A 21100-nucleotide genomic window follows, 5' to 3' on the forward strand; every position below is an offset into this window, starting at 1 on the left:
CAAAATGTGGCCCCTGGCCCAGCAGCAACAGTGGCAGCCACGGCCCTGGACACTTGTCAGACGCGAGGATGTCTGGGGCTCCACCCTGGACCCCCAGAATCGGAAGTTCTAGGGTGAGGCCCCTGTGCGTCTTACCTTCAGGTGCCTCTGAGGCCCATGTTCGAGAACCGCCGACCCGAGGTGGGGCGGCGGCCCCTGGGCCTCAGTGGCGGACATCAAACCGTTCCCAACATTTCTCACGCGACGCTCCGGTTATAGGCACAGAAGAGGTCGTGCCTCGGAGTGGTTCCTGTTACCGGACAATAAAAACTCCCCGCGTCAGAGCCGAGGAGTGGAACCTTCCCAGCTGTTCCTGCTGTCCACACCGGGCTGGCCCTCCGCGTAAGGCCTTTTAGGGTAAAGTTCCGGACGTAACAACCCCACAGCCCTGCCCCATACAAAAGCCAGAGATTCCGGTGTTGATTGACCCGGATTCCTTGCTCATCTACCGAGACGGGGGCTGGAAGAGGGAACACAAAGATAGAACACTCGGAAGCCAGCTCCTCCTGTGTGGCCTCTCCCTGCGGGAGCTGTTTTGTTTCTGTAAAATCAGATATCAAGAGGTGCAGGCCCCCACCGGGACCCGGGGCCGTTCTCGGGTGGCAGGATGAACTGGGTGAAAGGTCCCGATTGCTGAGGCCGCAATATTTCCAGAATCCTTTGCTATTTCCTGGAAAACTTCCTATCTCGGAAATCTAAGCCAAGCCCTTTTCCTAGGCTGTACCAGAACGTGGGGGCCGGAGGGGCCTCGGGAGCCCGGCTGACTCCCGTGCGCACCATCGTTCTCCTTGGAGGATGGAAACTGGGGTCCCCGCTGGGAATCTGAGGGAGCAGGCGGCCTCTCCTCAGAGCAGGACACTCTCCGCTGCAGGTGTGATGGAGACCGAGCTCTGTGGGTCCAGACAGGGACCTGCGTTTCCTTTATTAGCGCGGCGGGAGATCGAGGTGTCCTTGACACCTGGGGCCAGAGCCCGACGCGGGGCTCGAACTCACGAACCGCGAGATCGTGACCTGAGAGGAAGTCGGACGCTTAACCGAATGAGCCACCCAGGCGCTCCGGCTTCTTCTTTTTTTTTTTTTTTTTTTAAGTTTACATATTTTGAGAGAGAGACACAGTGTGAGTGGGGGAGAGGCGGTGAGAGAGGGAGAGAAAGCATCTCAAGCAGGCTCCGCACCGCGAGTGCAGAGCCCGGTGCGGGGCTCGAACTCCCGAACTGTGAGATCACGACCTGAGCGGAAACCAAGAGTTGGACGCCTAACCGACCGAGCCACCCAGGCACCCCTAATTTTTTTTAACGTTTATTTATTTGAGAGAGAGAGAGAGAGAGAGGGAGAGGGAGAGAGGAAGAGAATCCCAAGCAGGCTCCACGCTGTCAGCACAGAGCCCGGATGCGGGGCTCGATCTCACAAACCGTGAGTCGAGGACCTGAGCAGAAATCTTAACCGCCCGAGCCCCCCGGGCACCCCTCTGTCTTGCCTCTCTAGTTTTGTGACGTTGCAGGAATCCCGGAGTCATACCCACTGCTGCTGGCGACACGGAGTGGACGCTCGGGGAGCTCCAGAAACAGCGGGACCCTGGCAGCAGGTAAAACGGGGGCAGCTGACAACCCTCAGGACTGTGACTCTGCCCTTGGTTGGGCTTTGGGGACAGCCGAGGTTCTCATACTTGTGGCGTGACAAGGGCCAAAGGAAGTTTATGGATCAAGGACTCAAGACCAGAGAGTGTGGGGGCGGGGGGGGGGGGGGGCCAGAGACACACGTTTGGAGACTCGGGACCAGGGCTGCCTCGTTCTGAGTCTTCATCCCATCTATGCTCCACTTATTTGGGGTTCCAGTGCAAATCAGGGTGCGGTGCAAACTCATGGGCTAATTGTGGGGAGCTGTCTCTGGGCCTCGGGTCCCTCCTGTGGAAACCGATGCCCGGTCTCAGCTTTCCGGTTGGAACTCTGGAACAGACCCTCCCCGCCCCCCTCCACACTAGGTTGTTATCAAAGGGACAGAAAGATAATAAAGATGGGGAACACAAAAGTTCTGCTTAATGCAAACCTTTCTTGCTTAACGTAAACCTTTGCCCTCTTGGGGGAGGGGGAGGAGACTTGGACCGGTTCTGGAATCTCCCGAGGAATGCTTTGGAAGGCATCCTGGTTTCCCGCTGGTACGGGGCCTTCCAGGCAGCCCCTATTAATTAATATGCACAACAGTCTTGGTCGACTGGAGTCACCCAGGCAGCCGGAGGTCCCGGGCAAGCACGCACTCCCTCCCGGAGATGCTGGGACGGGCAGTACCCGTGAGGCTGGGTCAGGGGGGCACACGGCAGTGTGCCCACTTCTCGGGCGAGGCCGCAGCCCACGGGAGCCGGAGACATTTCCCTGAGTCCAGAACTCTCCAGGAATTGTCTCTTTGCCTCCATTTACACGATAACCTGAAAGGCCTCGGCGTAGGTTCTGGGCCGTCCGACTGGCTTCCCGATGACAGGGTACCGCCGCCATCTGCTGTGCACACGAGCCACGGCAGAGGACACCCTCCTTCCTCGTTACGAGCCCTTAATGGGGTAGGCTCAAGAAGCGAGTAAAAGCTGTCCCAGTCCCAGTGCCCCGTGTGAATGGTGGGGGAATTTCAACCACACCGCAGCAGACGTGGGCCGAATTCAAAGGGAACTTTCTGGAAGGCAGCCCTACAGAGAGGCTCACTTACTCTTCTGTTTCCCTGCCGAGGCTCCCCGCGACAGCACAGGCCCCGCGGTAAAGGGCCTCTGAGAACCCGGTGAGGACACTGGCAAAAACCGTCCCCCCAAAATCGACTTCTCCAGAACTCTGGAAATCAACTAAAGGCTCGCAGCAACCAGGGAGCGTTTATTTAAGAAAAGCGATGCATTCTCAGCCCAGGTGAGCTCTGTGGCATTGTCACTCGCCCTCCGGCCAGCCCCGGACCCCAACTCCGAGGTGCCTTGAAAACCAGCAGCCACAACTGGGTAAAAGCCAGCGACCTAGCGGCCCCCGGAAGGATCACGCTGGGGTTGCTGCTCTTTGGAAGCCCCACGCTCAGAAAACTCCTGATTTGCCCATCAGCAGTTCCCTGGAAAACCACCTTGCAAAGCTTGTCTTTATACTTGACCTGCCCGCTTTTCCCCACGGTATCTATCAAAAACAATCAGCGGGCATTTCGCTGACACGGGAGCAAACAGCAAGATAACAAAAAAGCTGAAAAAAGAAGAGAAAAGAAAAGAAACTGTTGGAAAATGAGATGTCCGAGGGGGACCTGAAACGGCTCTCCTCGGAGCCCAGGGGGAGCACTGTGTGTCGAGCAGCGCCGCTCACGACAGACCTCACCAAGACGGGTTGGGAAGGACTGAGGCAGAGACTCTCCAGCTAGAACTCGACATCCTGCAAGGTCTTCCCGGAAAAATGAAGGAGATAAACAAAAACTCCCGAGAACTCCCAGCTGGCTGACGTGCCCGCAGAAAGTGCCGGAGGGAGTCTCGGGCCGGAGTGAGGTCACCAGGTGATCACAGAGCGCCAGTAAGGGGAACCGGCAGGTAATTACACAAGACAGGATAAGTGAATGTAGTTTTTGTAACTTTTTTCTTCTGTTTGATTTCAAAGATGACTTCACAGGGGCGCCTGGGGTGGCTCAGTCTGTTAAGCGTCCGACTTCGGCTCAGGTCATGATCTCGTGGTCTGTGAGTTTAAGCCCCGCGTCGGGCCCTGGGCTGACCGCTCGGAGCCTGGAGCCTGTTTCGGATTCTGTGCCTCCCTCTCTCTCTGCCCCTCCTCCGCTCAAGCTCTGTCTCGCTCTGTCTCTCAAAAATAAACGTTAAAAATTTTTTTTCTTAAATGTAAAAATAAAAAAAAATATTTTTAAAAAATTAAACAGAAAGAGGACTTCATAAACCAGTAACAAGTCTTGTTACTTTTAAAAACTGGTGCACCGGAACATCTCTCTCGGCCGGCCCCGAGCTCAGAGAGAGGCTGGTGGGGGCGTCAAGGTCCCGGGGACAGACCTCTCACGGCCTTCGTCGCAGGCAGATTTAGTCCGCGAACATGCAGTGTGTACAAGGACCCACCATGACGGATGGTGACGGGTGCCATGCTGTTCGACAAACCATGTGGAGGCCTGGAAGGGAAGCCTGGGGAAGGGCGTTGTCCAGGGAGGAGAGTCTGGGAACCACCGAGGCCAGAGTGACCAGAGAACAGCCTCGGTGGCCGGTGGCGTTAAGCGCCAGCTGGATCGTGCTAGGCTTCAAGCGTCGGGAGTTTCGATTTTGGCACGATTGTTATTAGCGAATTGTAAGGAGGGAGTGACATGAGGCAATTAGTTTTCAACAAACTGACTCGGTGGGAAGCGGGAAGGGTTTGGAGGGCGTGCCACCCGCCGCAGGAAGCCAGCGTGCAGCGGGGACAGACTGCCTGGGAGATGGGAGGGGAGAGGGAGAGGAGGCCCCCTCCCCCCACTTTCCAGCTTTAGCATCCAGCGGCCAGTGGTGTCATTTCCTGAAATGGTCTAGGGGGAGGCCCAGGTTGAGGCTTGATCAAGTATTCAATTTGCACAGAATAAATCTGAGATGCCTAGGAGGCACGGAAGAAAAGCCCAGAGGTCAGGGCGGGAGGTGTGAGCTTTGGAGCCTTCGGGAAACACGCTAGCGAAATCCCGAAATCCGTGCCTGCAGAAACCCCACAGAAATCCGGGTAGAGGGTGCAGGCAGGGCAAGGGCCCACTGAGGTTTGGCAGAGAAGGAAATAGCAGACCCGCGCCCACGGCGCGATGGAGGAAAACCGGGGGAACGTGGTTTTGCAGAAGCAGGGGGAGGGCTTGCAAAGTCATCGGCCGTGTACCATGCTGCTGAAAGGTCGAGAAAGAAACCAGGAACACCACTCGGTGTGGTGACAAGGGGGTGACGTGCGTGAGAGGTGTGGGGGAGATGTGGCTGGCGGTCTAGACAGGGTTAAGTGGCCGGGCAACCTAGGTTCAGCAAAATTCCATCACGTTCATTTAAATTTGTAATGTGATTTTAGAACTGTATTTATTGTGAGCTGGAGAGTTTTGAATACTTTTATATCTGCACGTCCTGTACTTCAATGAATCTAAAATCACATTTATGCACCAAGAAGTAATAGGTGATCTTTCACAACGCAACGCTTGTTCACTGATCGCAAGGCTCATTTTGATTTCAGAAATGTTAAAACGTGTTAAAAAAAAAAAAAAAAAGAAAGAAAGAAAAAAAAGGCCCAGAAGTGGCTGAACACGGTATTAAGTGACAAAAAATTTAAGTCAAATCTGGCACTTGCTACAGTTTCTTCAGAAGCCCAGCTACCACATTCGCACAGAGGACACAAAACGGATTTGGTTACTGACATTAACCAGTCGCGAACCCCTTTAAGACGGCTTCCTCCCCTAGAAGTGGGGCGGCACCCTCTTCACGCAGTGGAGCCAACCCGAACATCCGCACAAACAGGTAACACCAACCACCCCTGCCGTCACCTGTGGGTAACCAGCTGGTGGAGCCGACGCCCCGCCTCGGGGACACACGAGGGACATGCGAGACGCTCTCTGTCCGACCAGTAAGGCAATTGGCCGTCTGCGGACAGGCTCAGCGCCCTGGGGGGCGGGACTGGCTGGCCCTGTGCGAGGTCAGATGCGAGCTCGACAAGGGTGCAGATTTCCCTGCGGTGTTCGCGACACTCAGAACCGCCTCACTGTGCGCGAGCTGACATTTAAACAAAACGTCGGAAAAATCAAGAACGGTAAACACCTAGCGACCAGGTGAACCGGGCCACAGAGAGGAGCACCACGCCACCTCCAGGCCCCCTGTGACAGACAGCTGAACCTGCGTCCAGCACGAACGTGCTGCTCGAGGTTCCCGTCGTACACAGAAAGCTTGGGACGCACTGCGTCCGGGTCTCGCGCTGTCCCCCACACCGAATGCCCATATAGAACCTAAGGCCTGAGGATCAACCCTGTTAGTAACAAGCGACGATACCGTGTTGTCAAAAAAAACCCCACTACTGTGTTTCAACATTTGAGGAATTGCGCCATTCAACCTCGGCTGGACCTACAGTCGACGGGGCGGCCGCCGTGCACACCGAACGCTCCTTCCTCCTCCTTGCGGCTCCCGGTGGAGCTGAAGGCGGTTCTCGAAGTCTCTCACGCGACACTCAACCGGCCGTATTCTCCGACCCCTGCAACGACTCGGTGTGGTGGGGTCTGAACCGGATCCTGTCTGCGGTGGACACCCAGCCTGGCGTAAGGAGAGAGAGGAAGTGGTCCCGACTCCTCCTTTCCCTCAAGCAACCCACGGGCAAGCGCGAGGGAAGTGCGGGGAAGGCTGGGCCAGGCGCACCCCCGCGTGCACCCCGCTCAAGGGGGGCGCTCTGAGGGCGGAGGGGAGGGCGGTCACTCCTGGGGACTAACTCCCTCGGACGTCGTCGGTGGAGCGCCACCAGCCACCAGTCCCCCCCCCCCCCCAACCCCTGGGTCCCGGGCCCCCAGGCTCCACTCACCTCTGCCTGCGGCCACCCCCTCCACCAGTTCCTGCACTCCAACCTGAGCCTCCCCAAGGCCAAGGTTGGGAGACAAACCCCCAGGAGGCCAGGGATTCTCCCTTAGAAGCCATGCTAGGTAGCACGAGGGACTAAGGTTTGCAGCTATTTTATTTACAAGTATACATTTAACACAATGAAATAAACACTGATATATTGAAGCCTAGTTAATAGTAGTGTAACAATATGTATCATTTTGATGATTACATTATTTTAAACAACAAACTACACTGAAAAATTAATGCCGATAAAATTCTTGGTCATAATATTATTAAGAAATACAATATATAAATTGAAAATATGATTGCTTAAAATTTGAAAATGGAAGTGAACTCATTTGGACAGAGTCAGAGTTTAACATAATCTGAAAGGGGGGTGGGTGGGGCCAGAAAAAGCTCTGACCCAAATGAAATCTTTCAGGTTAACAGAAGGAAAAAGCAGCGGAGTTTCTCTTGAAGGATAACGGGCAGTCTGCTTCTGCAGGCAGGATCGGCTCCCGGGGTCCTCGGGCTCCGCGGCGGGATCACATCACCGAGCAGGAAGACTTTCCTTGTGACGCGGCCCCATCGATTTTTTCTGCCTCCAAAATTATCCTTCTAAAAACGTCAACAGCAGTCTGAAATCAAAGACACAGCCAGACAGCGATAGGTTTAACGTGGAGCCCTGGTGCCTGACTGGTGCCAGTCCCGCAGGCAGGACTGAAGAAGGCCCGCCGCTGCCCGCCGTCCCCCACCCCTGCAGGTGGGGGTGGGGGTGCAGCTGCGGAGAGACCCCAGAACCGCCCAGCCCCCGACACCACCTGACCGGAGAACTAACCTCTCATCCCGCTTCTGGTCCCCGTCATCAACGGTCACTGCAGGCTGCCCCTGGGTCTCCCCCGACCCCACGGCGCCCCTGGAGCTTCTGGGTCCGGTATGAGGACCCCTCACCCGTCGGCTCCCGTTCCCATCAGAACACCCCTCTCCCCTGCAGCGCGTGTCCCCTTCACGGCCCGGCTCCCACGGGCCCTAAACCAGGGCGGGGGCTTTTCCTGCTCCTCGCGAACCCTCCAGACCTCTGCCTCCCACTTCCTTAAAACGCTCAGCTTCGCCTCGTAGGCAGCCGTGCGATCCTATAAGCCACCTTCGAGCCACGTGCAAACCCTGAGTCACCTCCCCCCTTCCTTCTGGGGCAGTGTCACTGTGTCCAACACCGCTCTCCGCCCCTGGGACCTCCTCGCCTCCCGTGACCGGGGGACCGGTCTTTCTCAGTGGTAGCCTCTCAGCCCGGCGGGCAGCGCAAGGGCCCTTCACAAGGAGCCACTGTTATCTGAAGCCGGGAATCCCCTCTCAGGCGGGACACCAGCCCCCCACGATCACAAGATGCCCCTGTTCTCAAAGGCCTCGAGGGGCAGCGCCTAGACCTTGTCGATACCAACGGTCACCCCTCCAACACCCAAGGCCAAGAACCCACCGTGCCCACCTTCCTTCTCTCTCTCTCCCTCTCACTTTTCTTCAATATCCCAACCTCCACAATTCTCGGCCCCACAGGGACCAGCTTCCTTGATCCGAGGACACGTCCCTGTCCCTTAACCACTCGTCCCCCTCACTGTTCCCAGCACCACCGCCACCGGCTTCACCTTCTCTGCCCGCAGCCACAGCCAGCACCCACCCGGTCACTGTCTCCCTGGGACCCCGACTCCAAAGGGGGCCCTCGGCGCCCCCCCCCTCCGCCCCCCTCGCCACGCCGATGGAGGTTCGTGCCTTGCCTTTCTCCTGGAATTTCTAGCGCCTCTCCCCGTTCTCACGCTCGGCTGCTGTGTCTTACAGTTCGCCGGGAAAACGCGCAGCGTCCAGGAGAGAACTCTGCATCCCCGTCCGCCAAGCTGACTGCCCCTCGAGCCTGGGCGCACCTGCTCTCGCTCCTTCCCTGCTGCCGCGGACGAGGTGGCCCTAACTGGGCGAGAGCTGCCCCGCCCCCACCCTCTTCTCTAAACAAGGTCGCTGGCTGCAGCAAGCTTTCCTCCTTTCCCAGGACTGTACAAACACGTCATTTATTTCACCCTACAAACATGCACAGAAAAAGGCCTGGAAAAACCCGTGCCAGACTCTCCCCGATTCGGTGTGCCTGGAATCTGGCATTCTAGATAAACCTCGGAATGCTTCTTGCTTATCTGTGTGATCTGACTCTGCCCAAGTGTGCTCTCTTTCATCACATCGCTGAAGTACAGCCGTGGGTCGCCACAACAAACACGCCAGGACCGCCAACTCACCCCCCAGTTGAGCAAGAGAGGGTAGCGTTCTCACGGACTCCCATCGCTCTTACCATCGAGGCTTTGTTAACAAAACCCACTGAACTCCGCTTACGAGGTACGTGAGGCAAGTTACAAACAAGCTATGCTTGAAAATTTGAAAATCAATAAAATTGACTTGATTGAATTGATTTGAAAATCAATAAAACCTTTGAGCGGTTCACACAGGCTGATCTCTGATCACATGACTACTGGTATGCACGTGTGTGTGCGTGTGTCTTTACTACACGACTTCTCTCCCCTGTTCTATTCGAATAGCCGTGAGCATCCTGGCAGGAATCTGGGTTAGAATCACTCACACCTCTAATGTAAGGGATTAGAGTCCCTTTGGGCGGCGAGAGACTCACCAGGCTTCGGCTCTCCTCATCTCTTTAGCACATTGCAAGACGGCGTGGGCAGGAGTATGAGAGACGTGACAGACAGCGGACACATCTAGACAGGCCTTTAAGATAACTGACCAGGACACGGGTTTCCCAAGGACCGCGGGTCACTGTTGTATTTACCCGATTTGGGTACAAAGATCTTCTGGCCTTAAAGGACTCGCTTCCTGTCGGAGAAGGCACCTGCTAATCGGACAGCAGGGCCAGCACAGAACAGACCACAGTGAGTGGATCACTCGATCTCTGATCTTCTCTGGCTTAAGACGTTTGAAGCTGCCATGCAGGACCCTTGCCTTCTTTTATGTTTTTGGCTACTATCCGATAACTTCGCTAAATGTATCAAAGCCGCAGAGAAGGACAGTAGTGGGAATCTTTTTTAAGCCTTCGGCACAATTCCTCTTTTCTCTGGTGTTCAAAAAGCACCAGGCTACCCTCTACAGGAAACACAAAGACAAAAGAGCACACCCGTCCAGAATCACGTTACGATCCTTAAGCTCCAGGGACGTACGGCGTAAACCAGAGAGGAGGCCTGCACCCCGACACCAAAGGGCCTAAGAACGCACCTCAAGCAAACCATTCGAGGTCGTTCTCAAGAGGAGACGTGACCCCGAGGCAGCGGCCCTTCCTAGGCACTGCCTCTTCGTCACACTGGAGCGCAGGGCCCGCTCGGGACGGACGTGCTCGAGGGGGCCGGCAGGAAGGACACACGCGGAACGCGGTGCACGCTCCGCGCGGGGGTTACGCGAACAGTTGAACGACACTGCTGCCGATGCCAGTTTAATTATCGTGTCCGATGGGACAAGTGCTCAAGGACCCTCCGATTTTCACCCGAGAGGAAGAGTGAAGTCAGCGAACAGAACCAAGGTGGCTGGGGCCATTCGGCTGCCCTCCCCAGCTTGACGAACGTTTTTTACATGAGGTGTAACCGACACGTGACGCGGTGTTAGTTTAAGGAGCACAACGTAACGATCTGACAGTCGTGGGCACTGAGAAACGATCACCCCAGTAAGTTGACGGCCACCGCCGCAAGGTTACAACCGTTGTTCTTGTGAGAACTTTTGCCAGCTACTCTCTCGGCAACTTCTTTCTTTCTGTAAATTTTTTTTTTTTTTTTTTTTTTGACGTTTATTTTTGAGGGAGAGCGTGAGCAGGGAAGGGGCAGAGAGAGAGGGAGACACAGAATCCGCAGCAGGCTCCGGGCTCCGAGCCGTCGTCCCGGAGCCCGACGCGGGGCCCGAACCCACGAGCTGTGAGATCATGACCTGAGCTGAAGTCGGACACTTAAAGGACCGAGTCACCCAGGCGCCCATCAGCAACTTTCGAATACAAACAAAAACACCACAGTACTGTTAACTGTAGTCATGCCATATACTACACCCCGGGACTTACTGATCTTGTAAGTGGACGTTCTTACCTTCTGACCACCTTCAAACTGTGACTATGCAGATTTTCAAGCACACAGAAAAATGGAAACAACCGTGTTAACAATCAGCCAGCCCCCCATCTAGAGTCAACAAACGGTAACGTCCTTGCTCGCTCTGTCACCCAACTGCCCCATTTGAAAGTAAGCCGCAGACGTTAGGAAACTTGGGCCCTAAATACTTTGGTTTGCATTTCCTAAGAATGTGGACAGTCTCTTCATCATTCCGGTACTGTCACTGCATCCAAGGAAATGAAAGTATTTCCCTAATATATCCAGAACATAGTAAAATCTCTCCAATGGACCAAAGATGTCTTTTACGTTCCAATCGAGATTGACGGACTCTGTAATCCACAGTGGCTATTCCTCCCCAAGAATGCTTTAACTTTCTCTTAATGTTTATTTTAGAGAGAGAGAGAGAGAGAGAGAGAGAGAGAGAGAGAGAGAGATACTGCGCACATGAGAAGGGAGGGGCAGCGAGAGAGAGAGGGACAGAGGATCCAAAGCGGGCTCTGAGCTGTCAGCACAGGGCCCGACACAGGGCTTGAACTCACAAACTGAGACCATGGCCTGAGCTGAAGTCCGACGCTTAACCGACAGAACCGGCAAAGCACACCCCCCCTGTGTCCCCCCGCCCCCCCAAGAACACTGTAATCTCTATTATGCTTTGCTCACGCCAGAGTCCTTCTCCTCCTGTCCACCGGAAAGCATGGTATAGACAGAGAGGACCAAACGTGGGGTAGGTTTAAACTCTCTGAGCTCTTACATCATATATGAATAGATCTAAGAGTGATCTAAGAAAACTCATTTACATCTTTGGACCTTAAACTCCCTTCCAGAATGAGGTAGTGCAACTAAATGATCTTAAGGACAGGCCAGACACCTAATAAATGTTTGATTTAGTTCCATTAGAAAATGAAGGCATCTCTTACGATCTCAGCCCCTGGTATGAGTTCTCTCTATGTGCAATCAGGAGCTGAGCAGAGTCCCATAAATCCCTTGTTAGCTGGCACTTGGGAACCAATTACACAGATTTAATATCCCCCATCATCCGAACCCAGGGACCAAGGGATCTGACGAGCCCGGGGCACCTGGCTGACTGAGCCCCTACCATACAGGCACGCCGAAGGCATCCGCTGTGCTGGGCATTAGGGAGCGCACAGTGGTAAACGACACGGCCTTGGATTCCAGAATGAACTAAGGGGGAGAAGGGAACAGAACCTTGAGCAGGGGAAAAGCGGCAGGGGTGGGAGAACGGGCGCCAGGCCCACCGTCTGCCGCCACCCTTCCCGACCTGTTGTTTCCTCACAGAAACGGACACCGACTACTCTTATTCGAGGATCAAACCAGAGAACATGTTGAAAATACTTTCAGAACTGGAAAACGGCAAAAGCTACAGAACGTCGTCCGAATGTAAGCGGTTAACGAGAGAAAAGACAGGTCAGAGGGGAACACGAGTGAAGGGTGCCATTCTCAAAGTGCCCACTGTGTTCAAGGAGCGAGTGCAATAAATAAACATTAAAAAAAAAGGGGGGGGGGTGCGCCTGGGCGGCTCAGCTGGTCAGGCATCCAACTCTTGATTTCGGCTCCAGTCATGACCTCGCGGTTCGTGAGTTCAAGCCCCACACTGGGCTCTGCACTGCCAGTGTGAAGCTTGCTTGGGATTCTCTCTCTCTCCCTCTCTCCCCCCGCCCCTTCCCTGCTCGCACGCGCTCTCTCTCAAAATCAATAAACTTACCAAAAAAAAAAAAAAAAAAAAAAAAAAAAAAGGAATATCTGCAGGGCTGATATTGGGAACAGATGCCTGTAAAACGGTTGTCTGCAATTTCTACGTTAGAAACAATACATATGCATCTAGCCCCATTTCATCCGACAGAAAAAGGACGTAGGTGCGGGCACAAAATTATTGCCAGAATGACGTAAGACCATCACTGCTTCTTTTCTACGTCTGGACTTATTTCTGGACCAGCCCTGAATACAGAACAAAAATAATCATAAACGTCTACAAATTCGTGCTATCAACTCCTGTTTATCCTACAAATATTCTAGGTCCCGTCCTAAGCGGAATACTGCCAGCCACCCGAAGACGGACGCTGGAGAGGGTGGAAGGGAAGGACACAGGGGAAGCAGGAGCGGCACAGCTGGCGGGGCCACAGGCCGACCGTGGGGACACAGCCCGGGGCCGACGGATGCAGCGTCAGAGGCCGTCTACGAAACACGTACCTGATTTTCTTTAGCAGAAGATTCCAAAAAAGCTGCGTTCCAAGACTCTGCTAATGCTTTCCCTTCTTCATAACTGATCACCCTAAAGGAAAAAGAAGATTCTAATTAAAGTACTTGGCTCTTTCTTTATAAAACATCTATAATTATTTATGAACCAGGCTCTACTTTTAGCGACCGTTTCCCGTGCAAAGCGGAAGACCGCTCTCTGCCCAATATTCCTACCCAGCGTGTAACATACAGCAGCATTTTAATTACACCTGGGTCGGGGAACGGGACAGACACGGCCTTCCTGGGTTACCCGCGCTCCTGCGAGCCCTCCAAGATCAGAGGACACGACTGTGAGCACCCGAGGACGGGGCGATTCCCAAAGGCACGGGGTGCAGGCCTCTGGCCAGCCAGTCCCCTCTCCAGACGAGGCCCCGCAGGAGCGGGGCCCTTGTCCCTGACCACCGATCCAATGCCACCTGCGTCAAAGCGGGAGGGGGGAGATTTACGCTGTGGCTCTGCTTCTGCTTAGGTACAATCGCTGCCACGTTTCTGAACACAGAAGATGCTACAGCTGAGAATATTCTCGACGTGGGAACGAGAATTACAAAAGGCACTTCCGCGGTGCGATCAGCGTAGGCTTCATTTTAGAAAGCAGTTCGCCATCCGGAAGGTACGCACCTTTCCATGTGTAGATCTTTCTTATTCCCGACCAGCATAATAGGTATTCTAGTAAGGGAAGGAAAAAAAAAGCCACAGTAACCCAGGGCCAGACCTGCCTGTTCACAAGACACTACTGTCATGAGGGCATCTAACAAAAGAGAACGAAACTGTTACTACTTACTGCACTTTCCCCACCATATCCAACAATTTGCCGTGAATAACTTTAATCACTTCAAAACTGTAAAACAAAAGCATGAAATCAGACCTCCATCTTAGTTGGTGTTTTTACATGGTTTTTTAAATGTTTATTTCTGAGAGACAGAAAGAGACAGAGCACCAGCAGGGGAGGGGCAGAGAGAGAGGGAGACGCAGAATGGGAAGCAGGCTCCAGGCTCTGAGCCGTCAGCACAGAGCCTGACGCGGGGCTGGAACCCACGAACCGCGAGATCATGACCTGAGCCGAAGTCGGACGCTTAACCGACTGAGCCACCCAGGCGCCCCTCCATGTTTCTTACATAATGTTTCTAGTGGGAAAAACATGGAATGTCACCGACTCACCGCTGTAATATAAAATAAAGTGAACACAAGGAATCTCATAGTTTTTTCCTATAAACCTTTTCACGTGAGCGTGTGACACTGAGTAATAACCCTTACTGAGAATATTCAAGATGACGTACGTGAGATTATTAGGTGGGAAACTCTACCAGTTGTCCGACAAATCACATAAACGCGTATTTTAATCTCTGAATAAACATCCGTAGGATGTTCTGTAGCTACAGGGCCCTCGCGGTCAGCCCGCGTTCCACGTTAACGTGGTGGAAATGCACAGACAGTAAACCAATTTACGTGGTTGTCATTTCCATTAGCGGAAAAGCTCAGATCACCTAGGCAGCTGGAGGTGAGGAATACAGTTTTCATTCTAGCAGTGCAAGAGAACGTTCATCGGGATACTTTTCCCCCTTAACAACCTGTTTGCTCCACAAGCCAATCACTGAAACGCATTCAGCCCGGTAAGGCTGATCGTTACTACAACCAGTCCCATCATAATCCTTTAGACGGCTGAACGCTATCTATGCAGAGCAAATAAACTCGAAGCAAGCAGCAGGGGGGGGGGGGGATCGTACCTTTTGATTGATGTAACAGAATACACAAGAATATAACCATTAATATCTATGGAGTATGTCTGAGGAAAGATGGAGTATTCATCCTGTGGGAGAGAAAATAATTCCATCTGAGTAAAGTCTCCACAAAGCATAACAAGCAATCTTTACCCCAAGTTTTTCCCATATTACCTGGTCAAAGAAATCAAAGTCAACAAAGAAGTAGATTAAAACATTATTCTAGACACATAGCCCCACACACTTACCTATTTAAGACTGGTTTGGGGCGGCTCATTGTTTTAAGCTAATATTCAGAAACGATCCCGGCCATTCTAAGGCTTCTGGGGAGAAGGCTAATCACTTCTGCAAGTCCTGGTGGGGAGGACGAAGGAAATGGCAGGGCAACAGGTCCCGCAATCTTACGTGCAGTGGAAGGCGCTAACGTTTCCTTTATGGACAAAAAGTCCAGAATCTTAGAGATCTCATGGGAAACTCACGAGTGCTTCTGGTTTATTCCACAAATTTGTGTTTTCATATTTAAAAGTGTTAGGTCATCACTAAACCTGTTCCCTGAACAGGAGACTTGAATCACAAGGGCCTGAATGCCAGTCTATGGGCCATTAATGGGCTGCTACCAGCACTTGAGAGGGGAAGAAGAGAGGAAGAGAATCCAAACGCTACACGTGGGGTACCCCGACTTCCGAGGATCACAGGAGTTACTTACCGAGCAAGTTTAGGAATGAACAACAAAGGTACACGTTATGTGACAATGTATCAGCAGCTACTTTCATAACGCGGCTTTAGGAGACTCAAATATAAAAGCATTCTAAAGGTCTAATGTCAGTGCAGTTTTCCTTAGTGCACGCCACTGTCTGGTACAAAACATTTTGTTCTCTGGTGAAATGTAATTGTCAACGTGCTGCGTATCCCGGGCAAGCGCTGTTACATAGAACATCTAGAACATCGTGTCAAACCACCGTTTTATCAAAGAACGGACTCTGTTAACTTTGCAGGTCCACAGGATGATTATAACTAATGTTCACGATGGCCCGCAATTATTACTATTCGCCACAGTAAAGTGTCTTTAAAAAAAAACAACAACAAAGAGTAAGTTTTACTATCAGTTCTTGGTATCATAAATAGTAATCTTTAATTAGAAGACAGCATTTCTACATCACAGCACTCACTACATACACAAAATAAAACGTCTGTTTCATTATTACTTTCAGATTAGTTTCACTAAGTTGAGTTCATTTTAGAAAAAAAGTTTTTTTAATGTTTATTTTTGAGAGAGCACGAACGGGGGAGGGGCAGCATGAGAGGGAGACACAGAATCCGAATGGGGCTCCAGGCTCCGAGCGGTCAGCACAGAGCCCGATGAGGGGCTCGAACTCAAACTGTGAGATCATGACCTGAGTCGAAGTCAGACGCTTAACCGACTGAGCCACCCAGGTGCCCCACCCCCTCCAACTTTTTTTTAACATTTATTTTTGAGAGACAGAGAGAGACAGACAGAGCATGGATGGGAGAGGAGCAGAGAGAAAGAGAGACAGACACAGAATCCGAAGCAGTCTCCAGGCTCCAAGCTGTCAGCACAGAGCCTGATGCAGGGCTTGAACCCACGAACCGGGAGATCACGCCCTGAGCCAAAATCAAGGGCCGGGCGTTTAACAGACTGAACCACCCAGGCACACCAGTCAAGTTTATTTTAGTGTTAAATTTTGAGAACATTTTTGTCGATGGAATGATAGATCTTTTCACCCAGATTAAAAACAACATTCCAAATGATTTTAGTCACCAGCTGAGCTACAGTAGATCCAAAGTTCAAATCACCTTTTCCCTGAAGAGAAGATGTGGAAATAAAAGAGTAATCATAATCACATGGGGTGCCTGGGTGGTTCAGTCGGTTAAGCGTCCGACTTTGGCTCAGGCTGTGGTTTCATGGTTCGTGAGTGCAAGCCCCGCATCGGGCTCTGTGCTGATGGCTCAGAACCTGGGGCCTGCTTTGTGTTCAATGTCTCCCTCTCTCTCTCTCTCTCTCTGCCCCGCTCGCACTCAGTCTCTCTCTGCCTCTCTCAAAAATAAACAAACAAAAAAAAAGCTTAAAATAAGAAAAGAGTAATCACATTTCAGAGGCATGGTGCAAGGAACAACTCATTAAAAAGTATATTGGAAGGAAAGGACCTCCGGCTGTAACAGAAACCAAAAAGGACAAAATTTCTAGGAATAAACTTAAGAGAACGAAACTGTACGTTCCAACTGAAAAAGATCTGAAAATCCTCCCAAGAGATAAAACACTTCAAAAACTGCAACAGTGCGCCGAGGTCCTCAGCGTTCACGCGCAGGTCTCCACGGTCTCCACTGGCTGATCCTGAATTAACACATGAATGTAACATGAGCCCGATAAAAAGTGTCTTTTCCGAGAAATAGCAATTGTAGAAGCAGGTGGGTGAAAAGCACAAAGCTACTTATTTTAAACTTAAAATAAGTACAGCACTAGTTCAGGAGCGAAGCAGACAGAAATCTACAAAGACCCAGACGGTCAGGGGGATTGGATATGCGCTCATACCGGCCCTTCAGCTCAGTGAGGGAAAAAGTAACCTTCAACAAAACTGTGCAGGGAACGAGATCAGAAGCTTCTGGAGGTAAACGGCTGAGTCGCATCTCTAACTCACCCTTGGGCAAAAACACATTCCAGAGGAATTAAAGACTGCAAGATTAAAAATGGAAACTGCGTGCAGGGTAGACGGGAGAATTCTTTAAGAATAAAATCAGTTGAAAAGAGAATGATAAATTCAACTATGTGAGAACGAGCAAGTTCTTCATGGCTAAGAACCTTTCCAACAAAAATCATAAACTGAAAACAAAACCTTGCGGCTCAGATCACCTACCATGCGCATTTGCTTCACATTATTAAGGGGTCTGTCAAACCCATCAGCAAAGACCATCCGCCCAATAGAAAAAGGGCAAAGTACACGGACAGGATAATTCCCAGAAAAGGAAACACACTTGCCCTCAAACAGGAGAACGTGATCACACTCCTTCGTGAGAAAAATACTCACTAAAATGATACTGGGGTACTATTTTTCACCTAGCGGACTGGCGAGTAACCAAAGACGTGAAAATGCATTGCACTGATGGATGTGTTGGGGAACAGGCACTGGCTCCTTGCTGGTGAGAAGGTAAGCGGCCACCCTATGGCCCAGCGACCCCACAGCCACGACATGTCCTCACACACACACACGGTCTAAAATGACACAAGATACGGATTGCAGCGCTGCTGGTGGCACCAAGACTGGAAATGACCCACTTGTTGGTCAACAAAGTACGCTGCGTCCAAACAACAACACGCTACGCAGCAAGTGGAGGGAAAAAGGGCCACAGGGACCCACGTGGAATCACCTCCAAGACGGGAGACGCAGGGATAGGCTACTCTCTGTGTAAAAGAGAAAAAATAAAACTACAATTGTACGTTCCAGTACAGAGTATCTGCAAAGCATCTACTAGAAACTGGTCACGGGGCTGTTCGTGGAGGGCTGGAGCTAAGGCAGCCAGAGCCCGAAAGACCCAAGTGTTACTATTTACCTTTTGGGGTTATTCCAGTTCTGTAACACGGGCATTTATTACTGTTTTTTAAAAACCGGACTTAAGTACGTAATACTTGTTTTTTTAAAAAGGGGGATTTGACACTATAAATATGACTGTCACTGGGGCGCCTGGGTGGCTCGGTCAGTTAAGCGTCCGACTTCAGCTCAGGTCACGATCTCGCGGTCTGTGGATTCGAGATCCGCATTGGGCTCGGTGTGGACAGCTCAGAGCCTGGAGCCTGCTTCCGATTCTGGGTCTCTCTCTCTCTCTCTGTGCCCCTCCCCCACGCATGCTCTGTCTCTCAAAAATGAATAAATGTTAAAAAATGAAAATTAAAAAAAAAAAATGACCACCACCGATTAACCTGTCATTGAGTCTACTTCAATTAGGCCCGAACAAAGTATTTCATGCAAACTAAAAACCATCCACTTGTATTGAACCATGTTCACCCCCTCCCCTTGCTGACAACAAAACCTGCTACGACATAAACTACCAAGTAGATAGTACTTGCTGCGACAGTGTTCCTCTTAAAACGTGACAACCGCGAACACGCTATAGATTCTGTTTGAAGAATCTGCCCTCTCATCACCTTCCCCTGCCATGGGGCACTCTTCGCTCCAGCCCCAGCCCCAGCCCCTAGGAATCCAATTTAAGAACAGCTGTAAACGTGTCGTGTTGTCCAGCTGCCACAGAACAAGGTGTTCGCGGTTACAGAACCGCAGCAAAGCACATGTGCGTGTCGTTAGCATCACGCATCATAAATACGAACACAACCTTTTATTTCAGAGTCTCCCAACTGAACGTAGCCTTGAAGAACTACTAGCTGCAACGAGCACAAATTATTCGAGGCAGCTGAATTTGGATCCGTTCTGTGCAAAAATTCTCTAACTATTCTGATCTGGCAGTAACAGGCCCAAAGGAGCGAGACAGGCAGAGCTGGTCGCGGACTTTGCTCTCGCCGCCCCTCCCACCATCCACCCGCTCCCCAAGATCTCTGATCCTTTCGGGGTGATTCTTTACTACTCTATCATTAAAACAGTTGCAGGCATGTGACGCTCAGTGCCAAGCAGAATCCCAGAGGGACACATCTTCTATTCTGATAAGGAGTCAACATAAAGAAATTTTCTCCAGAGAGATGTTTTCAAGGACAGCGCTATTCCAAGGATAAGCGACACCTGCACTCCTCCCATTCAGGGTCACGTTAACATCAACGGAGTTGCCATGCTGGGCATCGCTCTGGTCTTAAGAGCATCAAAGATCTACAAGTCAGGACCCAAGCTTCTGGAAGCTCATCAATCTCCTCTAAACCATGCAACAATCCTGTGAAGGCGGGCACTACAGAATCATCTGTTTACAGATGAAGAATCTGAGACCAAGAAAGGTTCATTAACTTTCTCAAGGTCACCAGGCTAGCCAAAAAAAAAAAAAAAAAAAAAAAAAAAAAAAGCCAGGGTTCAGGATTCCAATCCAGGCAGCACGACTGCAGAGCCCACGTTCCAAACTATGAAACACTGGTTTCTCCTTCTGGCCTATTATAAAATGAATTTCTATAGTAACATTACACAAAAGCGATTTACTGATTTACATCCTCACCCCCATTTTCCAGCAGCTTTAACAAAAATTCTAAACGAAGACATAAAAAGCAAAGCAGGATCTTGGTAAAGTCAGAGGCCCACTATGAACGAAGTGTCTGTTATTTCTTCGCCCAGGACCCTATCCGTTAACACCCGCTGTTCTAGCATAATTGTTACCAGGGCTCCCTTCACTCTTAGTTGTTTTAGGCAATAAATTATACCAGTCACCTTAACCACGAAAGACACAAACTCTAAGAATCGAACGCAACGTCGGACCCCAGAGGCTCTTCTACAGTGACTTCTAAGAGAAGCTTTGTCCTCTAGGTCACGACTCCCCTATGGAGACTCTGTTCCTCTTCTGCTTTACGCACCAGACTCCCCTTCGGTCACTGGACAGGTACCCTGCAGAGTCAAAGTCCAGGACGGCTCTGCTCTAAGACAGCCGTCATGAGATCTGAGGACGAAAGCCCATTATGCCGATTACCCAGTGGCCTGCGGGGCGAATGAGGGAGTCACGTGGCATACCCCTGGGACGTGCACATTTGATTTTCCTTGAAGCTTCCAGAATTGAAACTCCAGGGTTCCTTTGGTGCTCAAACCACTCAATATAGCTATTTTCTTGCTTCACTAGGGGGCTACACTCCGCTTCCATGTTCATTTCGGAACTTAAGGGTGGGGAGGGGGTTCATTCCAAACTCACATGACGGGTCACATCATTCTAAGTCTATCTCAATCTTCCCAGGTTCCAGAAAAAAAGCCTCCATTTAACATGGCGGATCAGGTTACGCCACACGCACTTTCCTGCTAGTCTGATCCTCTGTCGATTGTAAGAAACACGGCGGGACTCGGACGACATCCCAGCCTCTTGAAGCTCCCACTCCAGCAACTGTAATAGATCTGGCCCAACAGAACGGCTTCTAGTAAAAGCTGGACCAGGTGCCATGGGAATGGGTGAAGTTCAGCCGCCAGGGTTAGGAGTTTCTTTGTACTCTTCAAGTTCTCTGAACTTCTTTTCACCCGCTGCTTCTAGTCAATTCCCCTGGCCATCCTCCGCCAAATCCCTGCTACATTAACCCGTGAAGACCTTTTTTTTTTTTTTGGGTTGTTTAATCTTTGGCAATTACTTACTGCCTAGCAAATCAAATCAACGCTCCTTAAGCTCGTGATCATGTAATCCATCTATAAGTCCCCTCATTTCTGCCCTATACCTTTCTCATCCCTTTCCCCAGGAAAAGACTTAACTCTTGTTTTTTTAAAAAAATTGTTGTATGTTTTTATTTATTTTTGAGAGAGTGACAGTGT

General features: G+C 51.2%; 1 protein-coding gene across 1 annotated transcript in view; it reads right to left on the bottom strand.

Moving 5' to 3' along the window:
* Positions 1-6668: 6668 nt before the first annotated feature.
* RHEB (Ras homolog, mTORC1 binding) overlaps positions 6669-21100 on the bottom strand; it is a 44301-nt gene continuing 29869 nt past the window's right edge. The window contains exons 4-8 of the mRNA XM_049642145.1: positions 14661-14743; positions 13718-13774; positions 13555-13602; positions 12889-12970; positions 6669-7191 (exon numbers count right to left, since the gene is read on the bottom strand). Coding sequence (XP_049498102.1) covers positions 7099-7191; positions 12889-12970; positions 13555-13602; positions 13718-13774; positions 14661-14743 — 363 coding nt within the window. The 3' untranslated portion in view covers positions 6669-7098. The remainder of the gene's footprint in view (positions 7192-12888; positions 12971-13554; positions 13603-13717; positions 13775-14660; positions 14744-21100) is intronic.

The sequence above is a fragment of the Panthera uncia genome, chromosome A2, assembly GCF_023721935.1.
Source record: "Panthera uncia isolate 11264 chromosome A2, Puncia_PCG_1.0, whole genome shotgun sequence".
NCBI lineage: Eukaryota > Metazoa > Chordata > Mammalia > Carnivora > Felidae > Panthera > Panthera uncia.